The 22,675-nt window shown below is 44.1% G+C and overlaps 2 protein-coding genes and 2 long non-coding RNA genes across 9 annotated transcripts; 2 read left to right on the top strand and 2 right to left on the bottom strand.

Moving 5' to 3' along the window:
- Positions 1-115: 115 nt before the first annotated feature.
- On the top strand, positions 116-13,780 carry LOC109644774 (FHF complex subunit HOOK-interacting protein 1A-like). 6 transcript variants are annotated; one of them, XM_069519029.1, is made up of 20 exons: positions 116-253; positions 1,488-1,541; positions 2,649-2,700; positions 3,524-3,801; positions 4,538-4,733; positions 4,824-5,045; positions 5,387-5,549; positions 5,699-5,810; positions 7,220-7,321; positions 7,471-7,527; positions 7,617-7,703; positions 7,897-8,064; positions 8,148-8,227; positions 8,372-8,743; positions 8,871-10,189; positions 10,381-10,562; positions 10,663-10,783; positions 11,044-12,293; positions 13,059-13,172; positions 13,466-13,780. In XM_069519029.1, the coding sequence occupies exons 4-18, from the start codon at positions 3,697-3,699 to the stop codon at positions 11,274-11,276; spliced, it is 3,519 nt and encodes a 1,172-aa protein (XP_069375130.1). In that variant the 5' UTR covers positions 116-253; positions 1,488-1,541; positions 2,649-2,700; positions 3,524-3,696; the 3' UTR covers positions 11,277-12,293; positions 13,059-13,172; positions 13,466-13,780. The 6 variants fall into 6 exon arrangements, with proteins under 6 accessions (XP_069375130.1, XP_069375131.1, XP_069375127.1 ...); XM_069519030.1 differs by lacking the exon at positions 116-253 and having other exon boundaries at positions 1,334-1,541; positions 8,372-8,550; positions 8,632-8,743; XM_069519026.1 differs by lacking the exon at positions 116-253 and having other exon boundaries at positions 1,396-1,541; positions 11,044-12,035; positions 12,193-12,293.
- On the bottom strand, positions 13,125-18,068 carry LOC138406541 (uncharacterized). The gene is made up of 3 exons (XR_011239971.1): positions 17,929-18,068; positions 14,708-14,810; positions 13,125-13,262 (listed from the first exon to the last, which is right to left on the bottom strand). It is a non-coding gene; the product is annotated as an uncharacterized lncRNA (long non-coding RNA).
- LOC109644775 (serine-rich adhesin for platelets) lies at positions 14,032-19,182 on the top strand. Its single transcript, XM_020110223.2, has 10 exons — positions 14,032-14,563; positions 15,166-15,237; positions 15,961-16,112; positions 16,501-16,609; positions 17,101-17,133; positions 17,365-17,444; positions 17,563-17,656; positions 17,741-17,830; positions 17,966-18,139; positions 18,314-19,182. The coding sequence occupies exons 1-10, from the start codon at positions 14,533-14,535 to the stop codon at positions 18,445-18,447; spliced, it is 969 nt and encodes a 322-aa protein (XP_019965782.2). The 5' UTR covers positions 14,032-14,532; the 3' UTR covers positions 18,448-19,182.
- A 449-nt stretch (positions 19,183-19,631) lies between these two features.
- LOC109644776 (uncharacterized) lies at positions 19,632-22,152 on the bottom strand. Its single transcript, XR_011239970.1, has 3 exons — positions 22,042-22,152; positions 21,592-21,957; positions 19,632-21,478 (listed from the first exon to the last, which is right to left on the bottom strand). It is a non-coding gene; the product is annotated as an uncharacterized lncRNA (long non-coding RNA).
- Between the last annotated feature and the right edge of the window lie 523 nt (positions 22,153-22,675).

The following is a 22,675-nucleotide window of genomic DNA, read 5'->3' on the forward strand; positions in this document are numbered from 1 at the left end:
CCCCGCGGGACCGTCCGGGACCGAGTGGAGCAGCCGCGGACACGGCGAGCCGCTCGGAGCCGCAGTGACGTTCAAACTGCGCAGTTTGTTGCGTCAAGTTTCGGGCGAAGAGTTTCTCTCTGCCGCGAGCTCCGCACAGCTGCACGCGCACCGGCCCCGTGACGTCACCTAGCGACAGGAAGAAAAAAAAAAAAAAAAACTTGGGAAAGAAAAATGGAGGATCAAACAATTAGCCGAGCTAGCATGACACCAGGTGAGCTACATGGCTAAAGTGCTGCACGTGAGGGTTTGTTATTAATTCATGATGAACAATAAGAGACTTTAAATGACCACAGGTGTGACGTACGACCACTGTGATGACGCGAAAATGACCCCAACAATACAAAACAAGTGATCCTGATGAGAACTAACACAAAGATACAACAAGTAACACAAAGTAAAGACACACGACGAACCTGGAGACACACGAAACTACAAGAGACAGAACTACTGCTCTCTGAAAACAATCCTCATCACTACACACACATGCAAAAGGACAAGAGACACAAACACGACACACGAACTGAGACGCAAAAGAAGTTTTCATGGACACAAAACTGTCTCTGAAAACTTGAGACACAGGTGATGACTCAGAGAATGTAAACAGTTATTAACAGGTCGAGACAAGAACACGTGTTTCAGCCTGAGGATGAGTCAGAGAGAGAGTTTATATATATTTATATATATTATATATTTTATACCTTTTCTCCTTGTACTTCTTTTAATATTTGTTCTATTAAGACTTTGTTTTTGACTTAAACTGATGGGGAGTTTTACTTAAGTTTTACTGTGTTGATGGGGAGACAGAGTCTGTGTATATATTGCAGAAATTGACAATAAAGCTGACTTTGACTTTAGTTTGAAGACTTTAAGAGAAAAAGACACAAAACTAGTTTGTGAACCTGCATTTTAGTTTTTTTTTATCTATTCCTTTCTGCAGGCTCTGTGTCATTTCTCTTGTATTTTGTGTTTGTGGTGATTTGACAGATCAGATGACGGTGAAACAGAAAATCAGGTTCTGAAAGTTAAAATGATATATTTTTTTTTCCGGAATTAATTTGACTAGATTGTTTTCATTGTACATGTATGATGTCATCAGGTTTCAAACTCTGCACGTGCATCAGATTCTGAAGCAACAAACACACTTAACAAGTCAACTGTAGTTTCAGTGTTTTGCCACAAGAGGGCAGCACGGACTCTCTCTCTCTCTCTCTCTCTCTGTCCCTCTCTCTCCCTCTCTCTCTCGGGGGCGTAGCTTGGGGTCCATTTGGGCGGGGCCACACAGTTACCTAGCAGCCAGCAGCAGGGTGATTGACAGCTGAGCGGCTTAAAGCCTCAGAGCAGAAACAACAGCTCGTTGTAGAAGAAGAAGAGAAACTTCTGGATGTGACTTTGTTTGACTCTTTACTTTGACTTTCACTATTTCTTTTGTTGTTTGTTGGATTCAGAAGAAGAAGAAGAGGAAGAAGAAGAAGAGACACAAGTTTCTCTCACTCCGGCAGGTCAGTGTCTTCATGAAGAGTAAAGGTAGAAAATAAGAAATGCAAACATACACAACATGTAGAATTGTAAAAATGTTATTTTATTAATAACAGTAATTGAAGTGAAACATGATTAGAACAGAGACGAATATCAGTCGAGCATGACAGAGACAAGAAATATAGAAATGAGTAGAAGAAGAGATCGACAGAATATAAGAGAATGAGTGAGAGCTTTTATTTCTCTTTTAATGTTTACTGTATTCAGCTTTCATCTACTGTGTGTGTGTGTGTGTGTGTGTTGCCCTTGAACAATCATCATCATGATTATATCTAAACCTCAATCAGATAAAATGAAGAGCATCAAAAAGCAGGTCAGACACAACGTGAATACCTCCGGCCTCCGTGTGTGTTTGTGTGTTTGTGTGCATGTGTGTTTGTGTGTTTGTGTGTTTGTGTGTATGTGTGTTTGTGTGTGTAATCCCTGGTTTGTGTGTTGGCATGTGACTGTCTGACTTTAACAAGGACACACACTCACACACACATGCCGGCACTTGTGGGGACGTCTTTCCTGGAGACTCAGCACAACTTTAACCACTGACCCAAAAATCTGTGTCTTCCTAATTAGAGACTCAGCTTTTGTCCTGGTGTTGGACCAGTTGTCCCCAATTAAACTGGTTTTTAGTCTTATATTTGTTTCAAAAGGTAGGCTATGACACACACACACACACACACACACTCATGGTGGTGGTTTGGGATTAAACATCACTATCTCATACACACGGTTTACAAATCCATCATTTACCATCTGGGTCTTTAATCTGTGTTTGTCTGTGTGTACTTGAATCGATGTATTTGTGAGGACCATGGGAGTGAGGACATTTTTGGAAAGTGAGGACATTTGGGCCGGTCCTCGTTCTCTTAATGGACTGTTTCAGGGTCAAGACTTGGTTACAGGGTCAGAATTAGGTTTAGGTCAGGATAAGGCATTTAGTTGTGATGGTTAAGGTTAGACTGGCAAATGCATTATGCCAACGAGTGTCCTCAGTGAGATAGAAGTAAAAAAATGTACGTCTGTCTGTGTGTGTGTGTGTTCGAGCCAGACAGTTTAACAATCTCTCTCTTTCTCAGGACAACAGGTGTCAGGCTTGCTCGTCCATGTGGTCTCGGCAGCAGCTCAGAGGTAGGTACACACTTCTCTGCAGTTGGGGGGTGGCGGGGTGGGAATTCATGGAATGTCCTGGAACGCCCTGGGTGGGACTCGGATGCATTCGGACCACTCTTCCTGTTTCCTTGTAACCGCTGACGACCTCCACTTCCTGTCTCGGCCTTGGCTGTCGTTGGTTTCTGCGCAGAGATAAAATGGGAGGATGTATTGATACGGATCGGGGGACATCAAGCGTTTAAGAGCGAGAGAAAAGTGTCCCCCCTCCCCCCTCCCCCCTCCCCCCGCTCTGTCCACCAGCCTCCTGCTGGGGATTAATATGTTGTTCACCTCAGAGTTTGCGCGTCAGAAATAAATCCACTGGACCTTTCAAACACACAACAAGCTCAGGAGAAATCTTCTCGATAGGTTGAAACAATAAACACACACATCCAGTTCGTCAGCTGTTGATTTGACGAGGCTGTGGTTTATGACCCTCACTATGATTCTGCAGTGCCCGTTCTAAACCTGCCCGTCTGCTGCCTTAGTTGCAGATTTGAATGTTAGAAAAACTGAATCCGTCTGTTTTGAGATATTTCCGTCTGACGGTGGACCGTCCTTTGAGCCGTGGTGCTAGTGTCCACCGTGGTAGATGATCCTCCTGCAGCTCTTTGCAACTTGATTTTCATAACGTGGGGAAATGAAATGAAACCACCGCCTGTCTGGAAGGAAGGACTTTTGTTTTCACAGCCTCACACAATAAGTTGAAACGTGGCGGGGAGCTCCAGGAAGTCCGAGCGTGCCGGCCATGTTTGTAAATAAGTCAACTAACAGAGAGTGTTTGTCTGTCCGCCTCCTGCAGGCCAGCAGCTGTCTGCAGAGCCCAGGAAAGGAGTCTGATGTTGGGGGGAGAGAGATCCTGCCAATGCCCCCTGTCATCACATCAGACGACCAACACAGCGCCCCCCCCTCCCCACACACACACACATGCATATTCACCTGAAACATGCTATAGCCGCCTGACAGCCGATCAAAATGATGGCCTCTGTGGTTGTCAGGGGCACCCGGAAGAAGTCTCTCACGTTGAGAGGAGTGGACCCGGAGACCTGCATGATCGTGTTTAAGAACCACTGGGCACAGGTAACAAACCAACCGACCGACCGACCGACCGACCAGTCAGTCAGTCAGTCAGTCAGTCACTAAAATGTAAATTACTGTTGTTTTAAAAAATCTCTTTCTCGTTCTTTATCGCTCCGTCTCTTCAGTCAGTCCTGTTATCTCATAATGGTTGGCTGACACGGTGTGTGTGTGTGTGTGTGTGTGTGTGTGTGTGTGTGTGTGTGTGTGCGTGTGTGTGTGTGTGTGTGTGTCTGTGTGTGTTACTGACCCAGACTTTGGCCCTTAAACACAGGCCCCATTTAGAACAGACCTCTCTACAACCGCCAAGAAAACCCACACACACTTTTTGCCTGCGTGTCCACCACAAGTGTATTGTGTGTGTGTGTGTGTGAGTGAGTGTGTGTGAGTGTGGTCCTTGTCTGAAGCAGCCCGGGGTCAAAGGTTAACACAAGACCAGACAGTGAATGACATTCTTCTCTTTCTCTCTTTCTTTTCATTCATGTATTCAGCCCTTGTTCGTCCCTAAGCGATCTCTTTCCGACTGTATCGTCAAATGCAGCGCGCTCTTTAGAGAAAATGTTCCTTTAAACTTACGTTCACATATTTTATGCAAATCTCAGGATTTGTTTTGTCAAGATAAATAGTTTGTGGTGCTCAAACCTGTGGAGGTGCAATCGAACCTTAAAATACGATCATGTCTAATACGTGTAGAATTATATCATTCGTTTGATTACACATATGTCCAATCTCTCTACAGGTCGTGAAGATTCTGGAGAAACACGAGCCGGGTCGCAGCGGTGCAGGTGCGTTGAGTTTCCTCTCTGGTCATGTTAGCAGCACCAGCGGTTCCGGAGCGTTACGCCTCGGCCCCATCCCGGCTGATGAAGCCAGCGCCGTCCAGAACTATGTGGAACACATGCTCTTCCTGCTGATGGAGGAAGACGCAGGTCAAGGTTAGAGACCAATAAAAGAACCCAGCAGGCTTCACCGTGCCACAGCGTTGGATTTTACGTGGGTTGATGAGTTCAATGTCCTGATTTCAGGAGGAGCAATGGGTCCGATCCTTGAGTTTGTGGTTCTGGAGGGTGTGATGGAGAGGTTGTTTCTGTGGAGCCTGAGGAGGCAGTTTACTGAGGACATGAAGCTGGAGCAGCTCAGGATGTACCAGATGCTCCTGTCTCAGGCCAAACAGCCGCTGCTGCATCATAAACCTGTTCTCCGACCGCTCATGATGCTGCTGGCCTCGTGTGCTGGAGCTGGAACCGGTGAGTTCGCGGTGAAACACCGTAAGACGCTTTATGATCAGAGCCGTCACAGGCCAAAAGCCTTTCAATGTAAGCCTTTCATAAAGTGGAGGCTCTGCCATGTGAAAATCATTAAAGTGTCTTTAACACACCCGGCCTGAAAAGAGTTTTGAGTTTTTCTAATCTCAGACTCACCCTCGTGGATTTCTTTCACGTCGCTAATCTGTTTAAAGAACAACTGGAGATGGTTTAACTGTGTCCTGACATCTAATTGGTTGTAAGTGGTTCGTTAAGAAGTGGTTTCACGTGCTGCAGGTGGCGACGATAAGACCGTTAGTTAATCGCCCGCGTTCCCTCTGCAGACAGCGGCGGTGTGGTGGAGGCGGAGCTCGTCCTCCTGCTGAACCAGCTGTGTGTCGCTCTGGTCAAAGATCCCTCAGTGCTGGAGCTGTTCTTCCACACGAGTGAGGACCAGGGAGCCGCCAACTTCCTCCTGTTCTCCCTGCTCATACCATACACACACAGGTACATACACACACAGGTACATACACACATCAGATGGGTGATACACAAATGCATGGGTATACACAGGTGCATCACTATACACATCCCTGTTTACACAAATGCTCACAATGTTTATTAGCATATGTAAAAAAATTATCTCTGTATCTCAGACAGGGTTCGGTCGGTCAACAGGCCCGAGACGCTCTGCTGCTCATCATGTCTCTGTCGTCCTCTGAGCCTCGAGTCGCTCAGCACATCGGAGAGAACACATACTTTTGTCCTGTGAGTACACACACACACACACACACACACAAACACACACACAGGATTGAGAGCGTGAACCTTGGAGCTTCATTCTAAAATACCTGAGGAGACGACACCTCCGCTCATCGTCTGTCGAGTTTCATGGTCGCCTCATGTCTGCCGCTGCGTCTGCTCGTCTTGGTAACATCATAGATTGAATAAGAATAAATCTGTAAAATAGTTTTAGAGATGTGTAAGTAAATAAACAGATAAATACATAAAGTTAATCTCCACATTCATTCCAACTCCTGAGTTGAGAAATTAAAACTGAAAAAACTTTCATTTGTCTGTGAAGAAGTTTTTATGAATGAGATCTGAGTCGGGCAGCGGACGAGCTCATTCATCTCCGCTCTGCTTTGTAACGTCATTAACACAGTTACGTAATGAACTAATGAGCTCATACTCTTCCTCAGGGACTGATGGAGTGAGAGAGTGTGACAGACAGAGAGAGGGAGGAGAAGAGAGACTGAGAGAGAGACAGATACGGTGGCAGGCGAAGGACAAAATAGACGAAGCGTCTCTACATTTCTCTGCAGAAATGAAGCTCAGATATCTCAGACACAAGCGCTACCATCTTGTACTTTTGACATTATACCCTCTGGACCAATCAGGAGTCAGAGTCAGCTGTCAATCATGAAGTTTCACCTCGTTTTAATATCCTCAAATAACTCATTAAAACCAAACTTATCAGAAACACTTCGAACTTTGAACAAACATCAGAGTGACACGAAAGTAAGAAAAATGTGGAGAAAAAAAATTACTACTTCAATAATCTTAATGACAAAAAATATCAGAAACAAAAAAAGCTCTTTTTGTTTACTTGCTTTTAAACTCCCTCTGTCGGCCATGTTGGCCTCGTCACTGCCGGTTTCTGTGTGTGTGTGTGTGTGTGTGTGTGTGTGTGTGTGAGTGTGAGTGTGTGTGAGTGTGTGTGTGTGAGAGACAGGGCGAGCTAAGACACGAGCGTGTGCGGTGTGTGTGTTTGTGTGTGTCAGATTTAAACCCATGTGACCACACTCTGACCTCAATCTTTGTGCTGAGAGCAGATTAGTAAAGCAGCGTGAGATTGGCTGGTACACAGAGAGGGATTAGTAAGTCTGCACATGATTGGGCTGCTGCCTGATCGTTAACGAGACTTGAGACCACATCTGTTTGTCAAACCACATCTGCTGCTCTTTGTGTTGAAGTTCAGTGAAGTTGCTTTCTACCTGCGTCTCGTTCATATCTGACCACATTTTCTGCTTTAAATAAAAAAACACATTGATCCACTCTGGGATTTAATTTTCATAAAGACCTGTGTGTGTTCGTGTGTGTGTTTACAGCTCACCTGCAGGTCTGAGGGATTCACCTGTCTTTAAACGTGTGTGTGTGTGCGTGTGTGCTGACAGGTGCTGGCCACAGGTCTGTCTGGTCTCTACTCGTCTCTTCCAGCCCGGCTGCAGGTTTACAGTGAAGACTGGCACTGTCTGGACCGGGCCGACTGGCAGCAGGTAACCACGACGACCACACAGTGAGCGAGGGACAGGAGTAGGAAACTGACCCACGCACCAACACAACTGAGTTATTGTGTTTGAATCGTTTTAAAAATGAATCTAAATAGAATCTGACATCACTGTGACCTGATGTTTGGGGTCAACAGGTTCCAGCTCTTGTCCACTTCCTGCATTCACTGGACTTCTGTAGTGCTGTTACCAAGGTAACACACTCTCTCACACACACACACACACACACACACGCAGGAGCATTTATCACTCTGTCTGTTCTGTCGTTATCTGTTTCTCTCAGGTCGCTCATCCCTCCATCAGGTCTCAGTTGCTCAGTTACATCTACAATGGCTTCCTGGTGCCTGTACTGGCTCCGGCTCTGCACAAGGTACCTGAACACATCACTAGTCGCTGCTGCATTCACTGACACCCTGAGCTGCTGATGGTGAAAGAAAGAGATTATCCCTTTTTGATGCTCCGGAGAAACTTTCACACCCGATGTTTAGGTTCAGACCAAACTGTGAAGTCTGAAGGTGTGAACGAGTCCTAAGTGTGACCTAAGTGTTACTGTGTGTGTTTAGCTGACAGTGGAGGAGGTGATGACCACGACGGCGTACCTGGACCTGTTCCTCCGCTCCATCTCCGAGCCCGCCCTCCTCCAAACCTTCCTGTCCTTCATCCTGCTGCACACGCACGACAACGTGCACATTCTGGACACGCTAGTCAGCAGGGTCAACACACCTTTCCAGGTAACAGATGAACGGTCTGATAGTTGCATGACGCTCTATCCAAACAAGTAAGATGACCTCTGACCTTCTTGTGTGTCCATCAGTTGGGTACAGTGTCTCTGGCTCTGTTCAGGACTCTGATTGGTCTGTTCTGTGAAGACGTCATGCTGCAGCTGGTGTTCAGGTCAGTCTGATAAGTTCAAAAATTAAATGGAGCTTGGTCTATGTCCCATCTGCTAACCCGGAGGAGGAGGAGTCTGTGATTTGTACTGCAGTCATCCACCAAGCCATCGATTTGGCTTCACTTTCAGTGTCTTTGCATCCTCAGGTATCTGATTCCCTGCAGCCACCTGAGCAGGAAGCAGCGCTCCTCCTTAAAGCAGAGAGACTGTTACTCCACCAGCGCGGCCTCCTTCCTGCTCCTCATGCCCTCCTGGTGTCCCGTCTACTTCCACAACAAAAACACACACTCGCACTCTGAGCACATCCACTTTCCCAAAGGAGCAGGTGGGTACAACGCACACATTCACAACACAAGTACCTGCACACGTTTGCGTGTTTTAATTTTGAATTGTGTGTCTGCGTTAGACCTGTCAGTGTCAGACAGTGTTGGTTACTGTCGAGGTTCAGATTTTCTGATGGATGTAAACTACCTCCACTACCTTTCCGACGCTCGCCAGGCCATCTCCGCCTCCCACAGGTTCGTGTGCGTGACTTTTTTTTCCCCTCTACGATGAATCAGGAAACAAAATATGGATTCTTTACTACATCAGAGCAGAACTGTGGTCAGTAATTGACTTGAATTCATGAGGGTTGTTTTCCTGCAGGGCATGTCGGCTCTGGTCGGCCCCGTATGACGGGATCAACCCCTCGTCTGACGAAAACCGATCTGACACACCAGGGGGCGACATAGACGAAGTGGAAGAATTTGTCCAGCGAGTCAAGAGTGACTCCATCTGCTCTTTGGTCATCACTCCTCCCCCCTCTGCCCTCTCCCCCACCCCCTCCTCCTCAGAAGCCGCCTCCACGAACAACCAGTCAGGAAGAGCCAGTTCCGCTCTGGAGCTGGAGTGGGATGACATTTTCGCAGATGACGATCCCTCTTCATCGGCGATGATGAACTCAGGGTTTGCAAACGGCATCGTGAGTCTGGGTCCAGCTCCTCCTTTACCTCCTCAGCACATCCAGGAAATGCGACGCAGTGCGATCAAGCTGGTGCATGGCTCGTACGTGGAGGAGTCCGAGTTCCAGGACGACGTTCTGGTCTACGATCTAGTTGCCCAGAAGGACACAAAGGCGGCCATTTTGGAGCAGATCATGGCAGCAAACCGACTGGCACGTGGAAGCATCTCACATGGTCGGCAAGCACCAAAGGCAGCGATGACATCGACGATCACTGCGATGTTGACGACGACAGGGAGAACGGTAATGGAAACAGTTAACAGCATTATGTCGACAAGGAGGAGGAGCGAGGACGAAGATAGGGAGGAAAGAAGAGGGAGCGAAGTTTTCGGGAAGGAGGTGAAATGGAGGAGCGAGGAATGCGGGAGGGAGACTGGGAGAAGGAGGGAGGAGGAGGAAGACGAGAAACTCAGGCCTGAATCACAAGGAGAGACGACGGGACGTCAAGGTTTCACCAACGGTTTCAACGTAAAGAATCACATCATCGACGAATGTGTCGATGCCGAAGAAGACGACCAGTCGAGTGACATCACAACTATCACAACTGTCAATCAAAAGCCAACAACACACCCACAGCTTCTATGTCACAACACCCAAAATCTAACGATGTGTTTAGGGACAAACGTTTTACCCAATGGCCACGATGACTCCGAGCCACGTTACCCAACGAGGTCTCTGCCTGATTACAGAGTGAAGAATAACAACGGCTTCCTGTCCCAGTACCAGGAACTCATGCTGTCTCTCGGGGCGGAGCCGGACTGTGATGACCTCGCGGAGGACATCGGCACATTCAGAAGGCGGGTCCGAGCGCTCAGGCAAAAACTGGTGGAGGACGAAGAGGGGCTCTTTACTTCATCGTGGGATGAAGGAGAGGTGGAGGATGAGGAGGAGGAGGAGGCGATGGAGGAGGTTGAGGAAGGAGACGAGACAAAAGGCAGCAGCAGGAATGGAGTTCCATTTACAGGTGTGTGCTTTTGAGCCCGAGTGTTTTAAGTAGCTTTCTGAATTCCGTTAGAAAAACTGAAAGAGGCTTTGTGCTTGCGTCACCACTCTGGCAGCAGCAGACCGTCTCAACTGTGGAAGAACGTTAGGAAGTGACCTTTCTGTTGAGAATGATTTAATAAATCACATCATACATTCACCACGGTGTCCCAGGTCCGTTCATCAGCGTCCTGTTATCCCGGCTCGAGAACATTCTGGAAAACTCCATCGCCGTAAACCTGCTGGTGACGGGCATCTTGGCCCAGCTGGCGTCGTACCCACAACCTCTGCTGAGATCCTTCATGCTCAGCACGGACACGACGCACGTCCAGCCCAACGTACGCACTCTGTACCAGGTAACATCCAATCACACGTCATATTCATCTGGTTTGGTTTCTCACGCCATTGTTTCGCACTTCTAAATGATAATGTGGCGTTTACTTTAATTCTCTGTAGGTGTTGGTGTCGGTGCACACGCAGATCGAGTGCTATGTGGCGGCCAGACCAGAATATCCAGCGCTGGTCACTCAGGCCTGGAGGTTCTTGTTGGTGAAAGACCAGGACAGCAAGTTCAGAGGTGAATAAACACGAGTGTCTATCACACATCTGGGAAATGAGGCTGAAGGTTTTAGAGCCTGAAATGAAAGAAGAATCTTATGAGTCGCTTCTTCTAGTTACATGAACATTATCATTGTTATTACCTGAACATAGTATTGGAGACTCTATGAGCTAACTACACTAGAAGTTGGAAAAGTTGTGGATTTCAGGTGGCGTTTGATGATCTGGTGAACTTGTTGTCTGTAGAACACTGAACTTTACCGTCCTCGTGTTCCTCAGAGTGCCTCGAGTCTCACGGCGGCGATTTCATCCTGGACCCATCTCTCCCCAACGGTTCTGTGCAAAACGCTCTGGCTCTGCCCCCTCTTGGCGTCCTGCCGCCCTGCCCTCCGATCCCGCCCCAAGCCAAGGGCCGAGTGTTCGCCATCGTCCTGTTCGCAGAGTTCCTCAAAGAGCTGGCCGCCATCGCCCAGGAGCACAGCGTCGCAGCGGACTGTTCTCCCGAGGAGTAATCAGAGGGTTGTTTTTGTCTCGCTGTTAAAATCTGCCTGAGAAAGTGCCACTAATGTGCCCGTAAGGAAGTGATACTCCAGCAGAAGACTGAGGGGTTTCTAAAAGTACATGTGAGTAAATTATTTAGATTTTATGCATCGATTTGTACATTTGTATATATTCCTGGCAGCACTTGAATATCCCCCATCCCCTCCCCCCACCCATGTGATTTATGTTAATGAAAATAATTTGTGTTTGTGGCGTCAGAACAAATAGTCTCTACACTGTTTCTGAAATATTCTATCTGCTGTGTCTTTATATTCAGAAACACTCGTACACAGTCATGACGAGGCCTTACTCCAACCGACAAAGAGATTTTTTTCGTGCAATATATATTAAACATGTTGTATCTTATGCAAATGTCAAATCTGGTTCTATCTCGTTTGCACATGTTTCAGTTTGTGCTTCATTGTTTTTGATGTAAACTTTGTGATTTCTTTGTTTGATTTCGTCACTGTCGAGATCTGTGTTCTCTCTTCCTTCATTTTCACGTCACCGGGGACGAACCTGCTGTTGAACCGAACTCACCCACGGAAAACGTAATCACCGTATCTTCAAACGAAGCTGAACTCAGAAGTTCATCCGATCGTTGTTCTCCTTGATTGTAAACACTACCGTCCTCTTCACTGTACAAACCATCATTATTACGTTGTTGTTATGGGATGGACGAATCAGACTGCACTCTGAAGCTGTACATCGCTCAGCCCTTCCTGTTGAGGGTGAATGCTGCCATAAAAAAACATAAAATATTGTGATCACTGTTAATGCTTTGTTTGTGTCTTTTTTTTTGCGGTCCTCCTCAGTTTTGTGACTGGCACATATGATAATTACTGTGGTCTAAGTTTGGTTTGCTATTTCCTCTGTTAACGCATTTAGTCCTCAGGCGACAGATGGTAAAGACGCAGCAGCAGCAGCAGCAGACGTAGAAGAAAAAGAAGAGACGAGGATGAAGTTTTATCTGTTGCTGTGGGTTCTCGGTGAGTCCGTATAAAAACTGTTGTTTACTGTGTTGGAGCCAGCGTCTCGATTTCTTTGATCTGATAATATTAAATTATATATTGACGAATGTTAAATCCAATCAAGGAAACAACAAACATTTCAGCACAAACCAGAATTTTCTCTTTGTTCCTGGCTTTGATTTGACTTATTTAAAAGTCAGTGTGAGTTTCTCACCTCCATTCATTTCCAAACAGCTTCATCCATCGCTGCGAGAAGCAACAGAAGAATCAGGACATCAACTGCTGATAAAAACTCCTCCTGTTTCTTTAACTTCTACTACGTCACTAACGTAAAACCTGACCTAGATTTTTCAAACTCAGTATCAGGAGCCAAATATTATCCCACATCTTACCCACTTCCACATAATTAAAAGAATATTAATGTAATCAGGTTTTTTTATTCACCTTCAACATTAATTATCACAATACAATTTTCTTCAAGAGCAATATAACAGAGGTTTAATACGAGCGGACATATTGCAAATGTGTTCTACAGCCACAGGGAGGAGGTTATACATAGATCGACCTCAGATTTGTAAAATAATATTGTCCAAAACTTTCAGTCAGCAGCAAAACTTAACTTAGAACATAATAACGTGACAGTTATCAATGTCGACTGATATGAAAAATATTCCAGCTCTATATTTTAGTATTTCAATATATTTTCTCTCTTGCAGAATTTTTATTCTCATATTCACTGTTAAACATGTTTAATTTCCTCGTCCACTTCTTTTTCTGCTGCAGGTGTGGCAGTGATGTCTTTAGAAGAGTTTGATGAAGATACTAGGGATTATGAAGATTCATCTGATGATTCCATTGATGAATTTGAAGACATCCTCTCCACTCCTCCCTCCTCAGGTGACCTCAGCCTCCACTGTGTTTGTTTTGGAGGTGGGGGACCGAGACACAACAAAAGCAGTAGGAGTGAATCCGACGATGAGCAAACAACTTTAAAAAGATGAAAAAGAAAATGTGTTTAGGTCAAAACCAGTTTAAGTAAAAACAAAAATACTAAATATTAGAATTTGAATCAGTGAAATATATATTTTGGTCAGGCTCATTTACTGGATGAGCGAAGTTTAAAAAAATTGTTTAATTTTCTATTTTGAATAACGAAACGACCCCGCTCTGTTTTCTCTCTCCTGCTACAGGTGAAACCTCCTCCTCCTCCAGAGCGAACATGGACCCCCGCTGCCTGGTCTACGTTCTCCTCGTTCTGTGCATGTCAGCACGCTGAAGAGCATCGTGTTTGTCGTCATGTGTGTTTAACTCTATAATCACGAAGAACCCTGCTTGTTATATTCTCCCTCTGTGACACTTTGGTTATTTTAGTGTGACTTAATACAGATGATGTCTCTCCTTATATCTGAATAACCAGATTGAATCACCTCCCTGTCAGAGAAACTCAAATATGTTCAATGTCTATGAATTTAGGAAAAATAAAAATGATTTGTAAAAGTTTGAAACTCAGGCCTTTGCACACAAGAAAATGTTTTGTGTGACTAACTCGCACATTATCAATATTTTCTTACATCCAGTCGATGGAAGAATTTCACGCAGAGATATTGCGGCCTTGACTTTATTTGGACCCAGGTCGATTTTTCCGAGGTCTTGCGTCCGACATGGACACGTTGATCACTGAATAACACTGGTGAGGTACTGAGCTCAGCTATAGCATCCTGTGCTCATGTGGTTGATGACTCAGTTCCTGAAAACTGACTGAGAGCGAGTGAAGGCAGAGAGAGAGAGAGACAGACTGTGGGGTTGTGATGTTAAGGGAGGTTGTTAGGATTATGGTGGAGAGAAAGTTTCATAAAGTGAAGATGGTATATCTATCCACAGTAAATCAGTAAAAGTGACTGTGTTCTGCATCACTGCCATAAACTGAACAAGAGCAAAGAAGGAAGAAAGTGAGAGACGGTTATAATGGAAGAGAGGTGACATGACAGAGGAGTGGGCGAGAGGGGGAGGAAAGGTAGAGAGACAGAGAGCAGGTGGAGACAGAGTGAGAGAGAGAGAGAGAGAGCGAGAAAGAGAAAGCACCAAGCTGAGGACTCAGAGAGAAGAAGTGAGAACAGAGGGCGAGCAACAGGGTCGGAAAAAAAGGAACAAAATACATAAAACTTAAAGAGAAAGTCGGCAGCTTCTGCTGATGATCGTCCACCTTTTCAAAGAAACTAAATCTGAGAGAGAGAGGGAATAAAACGTCGTCGACATTATGAAGTCGTGGCGTCGACTCTGCTTCCTCGGTGAGTCGAGCTCAACTGTCACCTGCTTTCACTAACTGACGTTTCTCCGCTAACGTTGTTCGGTTTTAGTTTGAGGGACGATGGCTTTGCATAAAAACGTAGATTTATCGATACGCGACATGATGAACAGAGGACGAACGTTACATTCGGAAGCAGATGAAGAATCCCGCCTTCAGACGCCGAAGAAGCTTTGTCTCTGTTTCAGTTGTTTCCACGGTCGATCAGTTCTTCTTCAAAGCTTTTCTTACTGAACGAGGGCGACAAGGAAACATTTCAAAATCTTATTTTTGGTTATTAACACAGAAAATATAAAACTGTTTTAATTTAAAAAAAACATTTTATTCGTTTTATGATAATGCTTCACCATCGTCAAAGGTCAGAGGTCATCAAATAGAGAATAAATACACTTCTATTTACATATATATGTTTTTATGTTTATTTGTCCTCTGCAGGATTTTTCTCTTACTTCTAAAAAGTGTCACATCATCTTTAAGTCTTTGTATCACTGGTGTTTTCAGTTATGTGGCCTGTTACGACCTCGTTCCCTGACGACCCATAACCCTACGTTTTTCTCCCTCCATCCTTCTCTCTGTCCGTCTCAGTTCTAGCGGTCCCTTTGATTTCCGGAGGACAACCCTCAACTACAGATCCACCGCGTAACGAGGAGAGTGCAGGTACTTCATGTGGGTCGTTGGTGGGTCGTTGGTGGGTCTAACGTTATTTAAGTTTGGGGAACCACTGCTGTGCTGTAGGTTACGGTTCAGTCCATGTACGTCCCTGTACTGTCCTGTCCTGCTGTAGTGTTCTGACCTGTAGTGTCATACATTATACTATCCTGTCCTGTCCTATAGTGTCTTTTCCACAGTCTATTTTCCAGACCATTGACAGTAGATAAAAATGGACGACACGTCTTCAATTCCGTCTACGCCAATAACGTCTACTTAAAAAAAAAAGTGTTTGGTTCATGTCCCATGTGTGAACATGGACAAAGAGGGGGTTGATTATCTACATTGGACCCAACCACCGGGGGACAATCGAGAAACTCTGGCTTCAATTTTGGGAGCTGTCATGTCGGCCATCTTGATAAACCGTCCATGGTCTTGACCTAAAGTGTCACATACTGTCCAGTCCAGTGCTGTCCTCTTGTCTTGTACCATCCTGTTGTGTTACTCACTACTTTTGCATCGTTGGATGTTGCTATGCGTGTTGTGTGATGTCCTGTCAGACCATGACATGTTTTACCGCACAATCACTTTCTGTTGTCCTGCGTTTGGCGCCGTCACACTCTGACTTACCACCAGAGTCGTAGCCATGGTGACAGCGACCACATCCTGCATCTGCCCCGTGCGGCTGTTCAAATAAAACATCTGGCTGATTCTGTGTCTCCCTCGTGACAGACGCAGGTCCCGCTCCCACCTGGACTCCTCCCCCTCTGCCTGAGTCTTTGAATGACACTGACAGTAACTCCACCCACGCAACGCTGACCGCCCCATACTCTCCGAGTCATGAGTTGGAAAATGCCACAGATGTGACCTCAACAGTGAATATGGTGAGCGATGACGCCAACCCGAGCATATAATTATATTAATAATGATTTTCTCAATACTGAAAAAACCCTTGTTTCATAATAAGGGTTTCCTGACATATGCTAATGCAAAATATCCTAAAACAGATTTGGGACTCTTTTAATAAACATGCAGAAGAATCCTTTATCGAGGTGGAGATGAACTTGATAGTTAAGAGTTGGATATATTGATTATTTAGACTAACTATCACTAATTGTGCCAAATTTCAAAGTACATTTTTCGTATAATTCTGGTTGTTGACCTTTGTTGCAAATCAAAGGTCAAAAAATAGATCAGGCAAATGTTATTTATGATAAAACTAGGTCACGCCTTCGAACTCAGGCTGCGATCTGTCCTTCACCTTGTTTACAGACCAGGACGGGCAGCACACCGGCACCTACAGCGGCCTCGGCCTCGACCGGCGGGACCGAGGGGAAAGCCACAGTTCCTATGACAACAGCAAGCAGCTCACAAACGCCAGGTACCTCACTGAAGTCAAGAGGAAGCTTCACAAGTCGTGTGCCTCACTCTGTCTTCCTGTTTGTCAAACCACAGCGTTCACATGCTCACATTCTCTGTCTGCTGCACAAGGACACACACACACACTGTCACACTCATCTGAAGTCAAACGCACAACATGCACAGGTTTGACTTTCCCACGTGGATTTTAATGTTCACAGTCAAAACAAGAAAATAAATCAGCAACAACTTTGATAGTTGATGATGACCATTGGACTGAGCAGAAATAAAAACTGAAATGAAAGATGCTGCAATGCTGACTTTGCAGATAAACATTGTTTGTGTCAACAGCAGGAGGTTAATGTTGATTTTTAAATCTGGAGATCTGACTCGTCCGACCTGATTGTCAATCTGTAAATTAATTTTGCTTGTGTTCTCCACTGGAGGGCGCCACACCATGAAATGACATACATTTGAATTACTGAACGATGACCAGATCTCTGTGTCTTTCAGGGGAAACTGAAAACAGTGATAATTCGTCATGGGGTAAGGATGCTGTTTCATTACTTTTAGCCTTTATCAACCTTAAGCAGCATGTTTCAGTTTTATCCGGTCAGATTTTACGCTGCAGTTTTAATTCTCTTTGCCCAAACACTGATTCTTATAACACATCGACTATCAGACTTTATGGATCATACGTGTTTCAAGTTGTAAAACACTTATTGTGAATCCTCAAATGCTGATGCAACTAAAAACACTCTCTACCTCTTTCTCCAGGTTATGTGATCATAGCGTTGATCTGTATAGCGATCATTGCTCTGTGTGTCATCCTCTTCTTTCTAAGGAGAGCGTCCAGGGTAGGAGGACGGGTTACAGTTATTTTTATTTTATTTTTGAGTGACCTTTCCTTTACAAAACCTATTTTACACAATAATGCCTTTTTTGTTTGTGTGTTTGTTTTATTTGTTGTTCCAGATGTACTCCTTTGACCTCCAGTTTCCAGATCCCATCACCAATCACTTCAACGGTCCCACCGGCACCTTTGAACCAGTCTACCTCGATGACTTAGGTGTGTTTGTGTGTCTGTTTGCGTTGAAATCGAACTGTGTATGAGACTATCCTGACTTGTGTGCTTTGGTTTGTTGTATCTCAGCCCCTAACGATCAAGAAGCCACCAGTGAACCTCCGGTAACCAACGGCACGAGTCCCCAGTCGGAGGAAAAGGGCTCCAATGGAGAGAACGGTACAAAATCAAACGAAGAATCCAATGTGTGGTATCAGGAAGTGGTTAAAACATTGATCAAGTCTGCACCTTGTCACCAAGTTCACATTATGTCCTACCCTGTCTTCTCCTCCTCTGTTTGGTCCCTCTGTCCAGCTCCACAGGAACAAACACATGCAAACGGTCTGGAGACGTCATCACTGAGCTGTAGCACCAGCCCCACAGCGGGCGACGACCCAGCTGACATGATCTCCGACTCACCGAGCAGCGCCAACCTGTTCTTCGATGATACTGGAGAGACGCAGCAGAATGAAAACAACAACAATCCCTGTAAGAATAGAAAGATTCAAATCAAAGCAAAGTCCATCCAACTCCCAACTAACTAACTAACTAACTAACGAACTAACGAACTAACGAACTAACTAACTTTGAAACAAAAAAAGTCAGAAAATTAAAAACTACAATCTCAGTGTCTTTCTTTCTCTTTTCTCATGTCTTCATTAGCGGTTTGTTCCAGTGACCCATTCGTTGAAATAAACCTGGACGAGCCGGAGTGGTGCGACCAGCTCCTCGACTCCTCTGAAGCCACCTCCTCCGTCCTCCCCTTCTCTCCTTTCTCCTTCTCCACCTCCTCTTAGCACCTTTCAGAAACCACCTCGGCACCAACATGGAGTCTTTCAAACACCGGGACATCCTCACCTTTCCTCTCTTTTATCTCCAGCCTGCTACCATCTAACTCCAATCGAGTATTTTCAGATGTTCTTGTCTGCAGCTCTTGTTTCTGCAGCAATAAACTCCGGAAACCCAAATTAATACGCAGAGCTAGCTGACTAGCTAGCTTTAAGACTCTTTGTGTTATCACCATGGATGGATTTTGGGAAAAATGCCTTCTACCTCCATATTGAAAACGATTCTTTCTGGTCATTTAATATCTCGTGATGGTTTGACCCTCCTGACCTCTGACTGGAGCCCACAGGCCTGCTGGGTGATCGATCCACGGATTTCACAGTTGTCTTTTCAAATGAGGCGTCTGAATTTTTAAGGGAACTATTGAAAACATGACATCATGCTTTACCTAAGTAACTGACATAAGAAAATACAAGTAGTTTAGTTTCACAGACTGATACGAAAACGTCAAGTCTTTGTTACAACAAAGTGTTTTCTTCTTTTCTAACTTTAGTTTTAACTCTGATAAAAAATGAATCCAGTTTACATCTGCAGCTTTTTTGTACACGTGGTAATAACACTGCACTGACTCTCTTGATGTTTAAAGTCTCAATGAAAACCTATTTTTAAATGCTCCCCTTATTTCATGTACATGTACTGGAAACAACATGTCCAAGTATTCAGACCCAATAAATATTTTTAAAATGTGTTTGTTTCCCTCATCTACGATCAAGAACCCACAATAACAAAGCTACAACATAATGAAGGAACGATTTGAAAGAAGGATCCTCCACTTTGTGTATCACAGCTATTGTTCTGCATATTTGCACCTTTGTTTGATTTATATATTATTTCCAGTTCAAATTCTCATCTATCATGACGCCTAGATACTTCAGTTTCCTTTACTCTACAAATTTCAATACCTTCCATATTTGTTGATGCGTCAATGTTTTATATCAAACCATTTTTTCATTTTGTCCAATTCTTTTTCAATGAAAGTATCTTACACAAACAGAATGTACCTGAGCAGTTTGGATACATAAACCAAATCATTAATATACAAAATGTACAGTTTTGGTCCAGGAACTGACCCCAGAGGTACCCCACAAATCATCTTATATGATTCTGATTTGATATTATGAATCTGAACAAACTGTTTTCAATTTTCAATCCATCAATCAAGTTTTATTTGTTTAACCAATATTCACAAATCACAATTTTTCTCATAGAGCTTAACAACAAAACATCCTCTGGGAAAATGTAGAAACCTCAGTAAGAGCCCCATGTGAGGATCCCTCTCGCAGGACGGACAGAAGTGCAATAGATGCTGCATGGAACCGAGTTCATCAGCAAAATGACACAGTTTACATTGATGAGAGGAAACACCAACTGATGTGACGCCTCTGATGCCAAATTATAGAAGTCTTATTATTTAATATTAGCTCATTCATGTTTACCTGCAGTTTCATTAAGTGGAATCACTTAAGCCAGAGTTTTTCAAAGTGTGGTAGAGTTAGCCCCCCCCCCCTATACTTTTAGTACATTTTCTTTTTTAACACCTCACGTTACCACAACCCCTTTAAGAACTCTGGCGCCCCCTAGGGGAGGCGTGCCCCAAACATGCATCTGTATGTAAATGGCTCAATAACAATTTTTGACCAGTATCATGTCCATCTCGTCAATTGTCACAATTTCTTTTTATACAGTGTTCAGTGTTTCAGTATTATCACTTACATTTTCTAATACACAATTTATTATTGCCCATGAGGCTTTCACATTGTTTCTGTTTTTATTTAGTAAATGACTGTCGTTTGCCTTTTTATGCCTATTTATCATCCATACTAATTTATTTTTATATTTCTTTTACCTGTTTTCATCTTTTTATTCAAAAGATATTTCTAGATGAACAATGTGTTTTTCTTGCAGGATAAGTCCTTCAGTGTTTACCACACTTATACTCATATTTCAAACAATTTTACTTTTCAAAGTAGAGTTCATATTCTAAGCTCCTCCTCCACCTTGTTATTTGACATAATACAACTTAATTCATATCCAGAAGTCACATTACATGTTGTGCAAATCTAAACTGTGATGAGGCTCCTTCTGTAGCTGGTGGATGCCACCTTATATGCCTGCCTCTCTGAACACCAAACAATCAGCTGTCTGCAGGTGATGCCAGAAGGATGTCATGAGGCATGAAGACTTAGATCTAAGTGAGTTCATTCATCAGTCACCCTGTTGTTCTCCCACCTGCTGTTATGAGTCTTAAAGGTCCAGTGTGTCAGATTTAGGTGAAAGGGAACTATTGGCAGAAATTGAATGTGAAATAATCCTGTTTTCAGAAGTTCATTTCATCTAAATTCTATGAATTCTAGTTTTCTTTACTCCAGAAAAGACCCTTTATTTTGAAATGCTTTAAATTTACATCGAGGGGACCCTCTCTACGGAGGCCGCCATGTTTTTTTTAGTCCAGACTGGACAACCTAAACGCCCTTTGAGTTTTTGTGACAACTGAAGCTGCCACAGGTTCTTCTTCATGTCTGGAAGGAGAGGGTGAGGTGAGGGCTGTTCAGCGGCAACATGACACTTCATCACTAGACATCACAAGATTCTACACACTGAACCTTTAACTCTCCTGTTGTGTTTGACCCTTGTACAAGTTTACTCTGAATATTTTATCTGACACAAGGAATCTGTCCAACCCATTGTGGGGTGAGAGGAGGCAGGATCAGAGACTCACAGGGTAACAAGGTGCAGGGGCAGAGAGAAGGCCCCACTCTGGGTGATGTAACGTTTCTCCTGCTAAGTGCTCTTCTGTCTTACCAATAGATTTTCTATAAGCACATCTGGAAGCAGAGCTGAGTTTGATCAACACAGCTGCTGTAATCACAGCTACTGTGAGAGCTGCCGCTACAATCACGATCACAGTGATGCAGTATCGGAACCCTCTCTCTGGTTGTGAAGTCACGGTCGGTCTCTGGGGTTTGGGCTGATCAGCGGCTGCTGTAAAAATAGGTGATCAGTGAGTTTGTATTGAAAAGATCAATGACTTTATTTTTTTTACTTTTTAAGAGTCTTATTTTACTGTTCTACTGAGTTCTGCTAAATCAACATACCGATGACGATGAGTTGACATTTTCCAAAGTTTCCATCATTATTTCTGTTGACTTCACACATGTACTGTCCTGAGTCTTCATTCCTGAGTCTGGACACTTGAAGTCTGAGTCGTCCTTCTCTGAGGACGTCTCCGTCACACTGGACTCGTCCTGAAAACTGTTCATCCTGAGACCTTTGGACCTCGGAGCCCTTATGGAGGTGATACAGGATCTTTGAGTCTTTCTGGTCAGTCGTCTGATCACATATAATAGAAAGAGAGTTGGTGGATCTGTCAGGTTCAGTTGTGAACTTCCATTCCAGTGTGACGCTGTTGTTCTCCTCTGCCTGATAGAGGGGCTGTGACACTTTCACCTCTAATGCTCCTGCTGAGAGACACAGAGAGAAAGTGAGGACCTGAACTATTCGATTATTTGAAGTTTATGGACGATGAAGTGAAGATGTGAACTGACCACAGACGCAGGAGATCAGGAGGATGAGCAGCAGGATCCAGGAGATCATGTTCTCTCTGTAAGTGGAGACACATTTAGAATGATACCTACGAGTCATTTGGTTCAGCTGTATAGAATTTAATAGACTGAGGACTGAGCTCTACTGAGTTTCTGATATTTTGTGAAATAATGTTGTAGTTGGACTTCAGCTTTATGTGTGTGTAAAAAAACATGTGAGGCTACGTAAATATTTAGTACATATGTTAAATGTTTAGTTATAGTATTTTGTACACATGTAAAAGGTTTTGCAGCTGTGCAAAAACTTTGTAGTGTCAAAGACATTTCGTCTTCATACTTTGTACGTGTACACAAACATTTCAAGTCAGATGAGGAATGTTGTTGATCTCGTTTTGCTCGACATGTCCTGACGACGTGTTCGGGAAAAGGTGAGGTGTCACATAACTGGTTTCATTAAATAACTCAAAGGCTTCACATAAAATATAAAAGACAAAGTGAGAAACTGTAAAAGCAACATGAGATCAAACATAAAAGAAGCGTTTAAAGGAAATGAAAAGAGTTGAATAGAGACACGTAAACAAGTAAGAGAAAAATTAACCAGAGAAGTTGAACTGTCTGATTGGATTCATCAACGACT

The sequence above is a fragment of the Paralichthys olivaceus genome, chromosome 22 (genome assembly GCF_024713975.1).
Source record: "Paralichthys olivaceus isolate ysfri-2021 chromosome 22, ASM2471397v2, whole genome shotgun sequence".
Lineage (NCBI taxonomy): Eukaryota > Metazoa > Chordata > Actinopteri > Pleuronectiformes > Paralichthyidae > Paralichthys > Paralichthys olivaceus.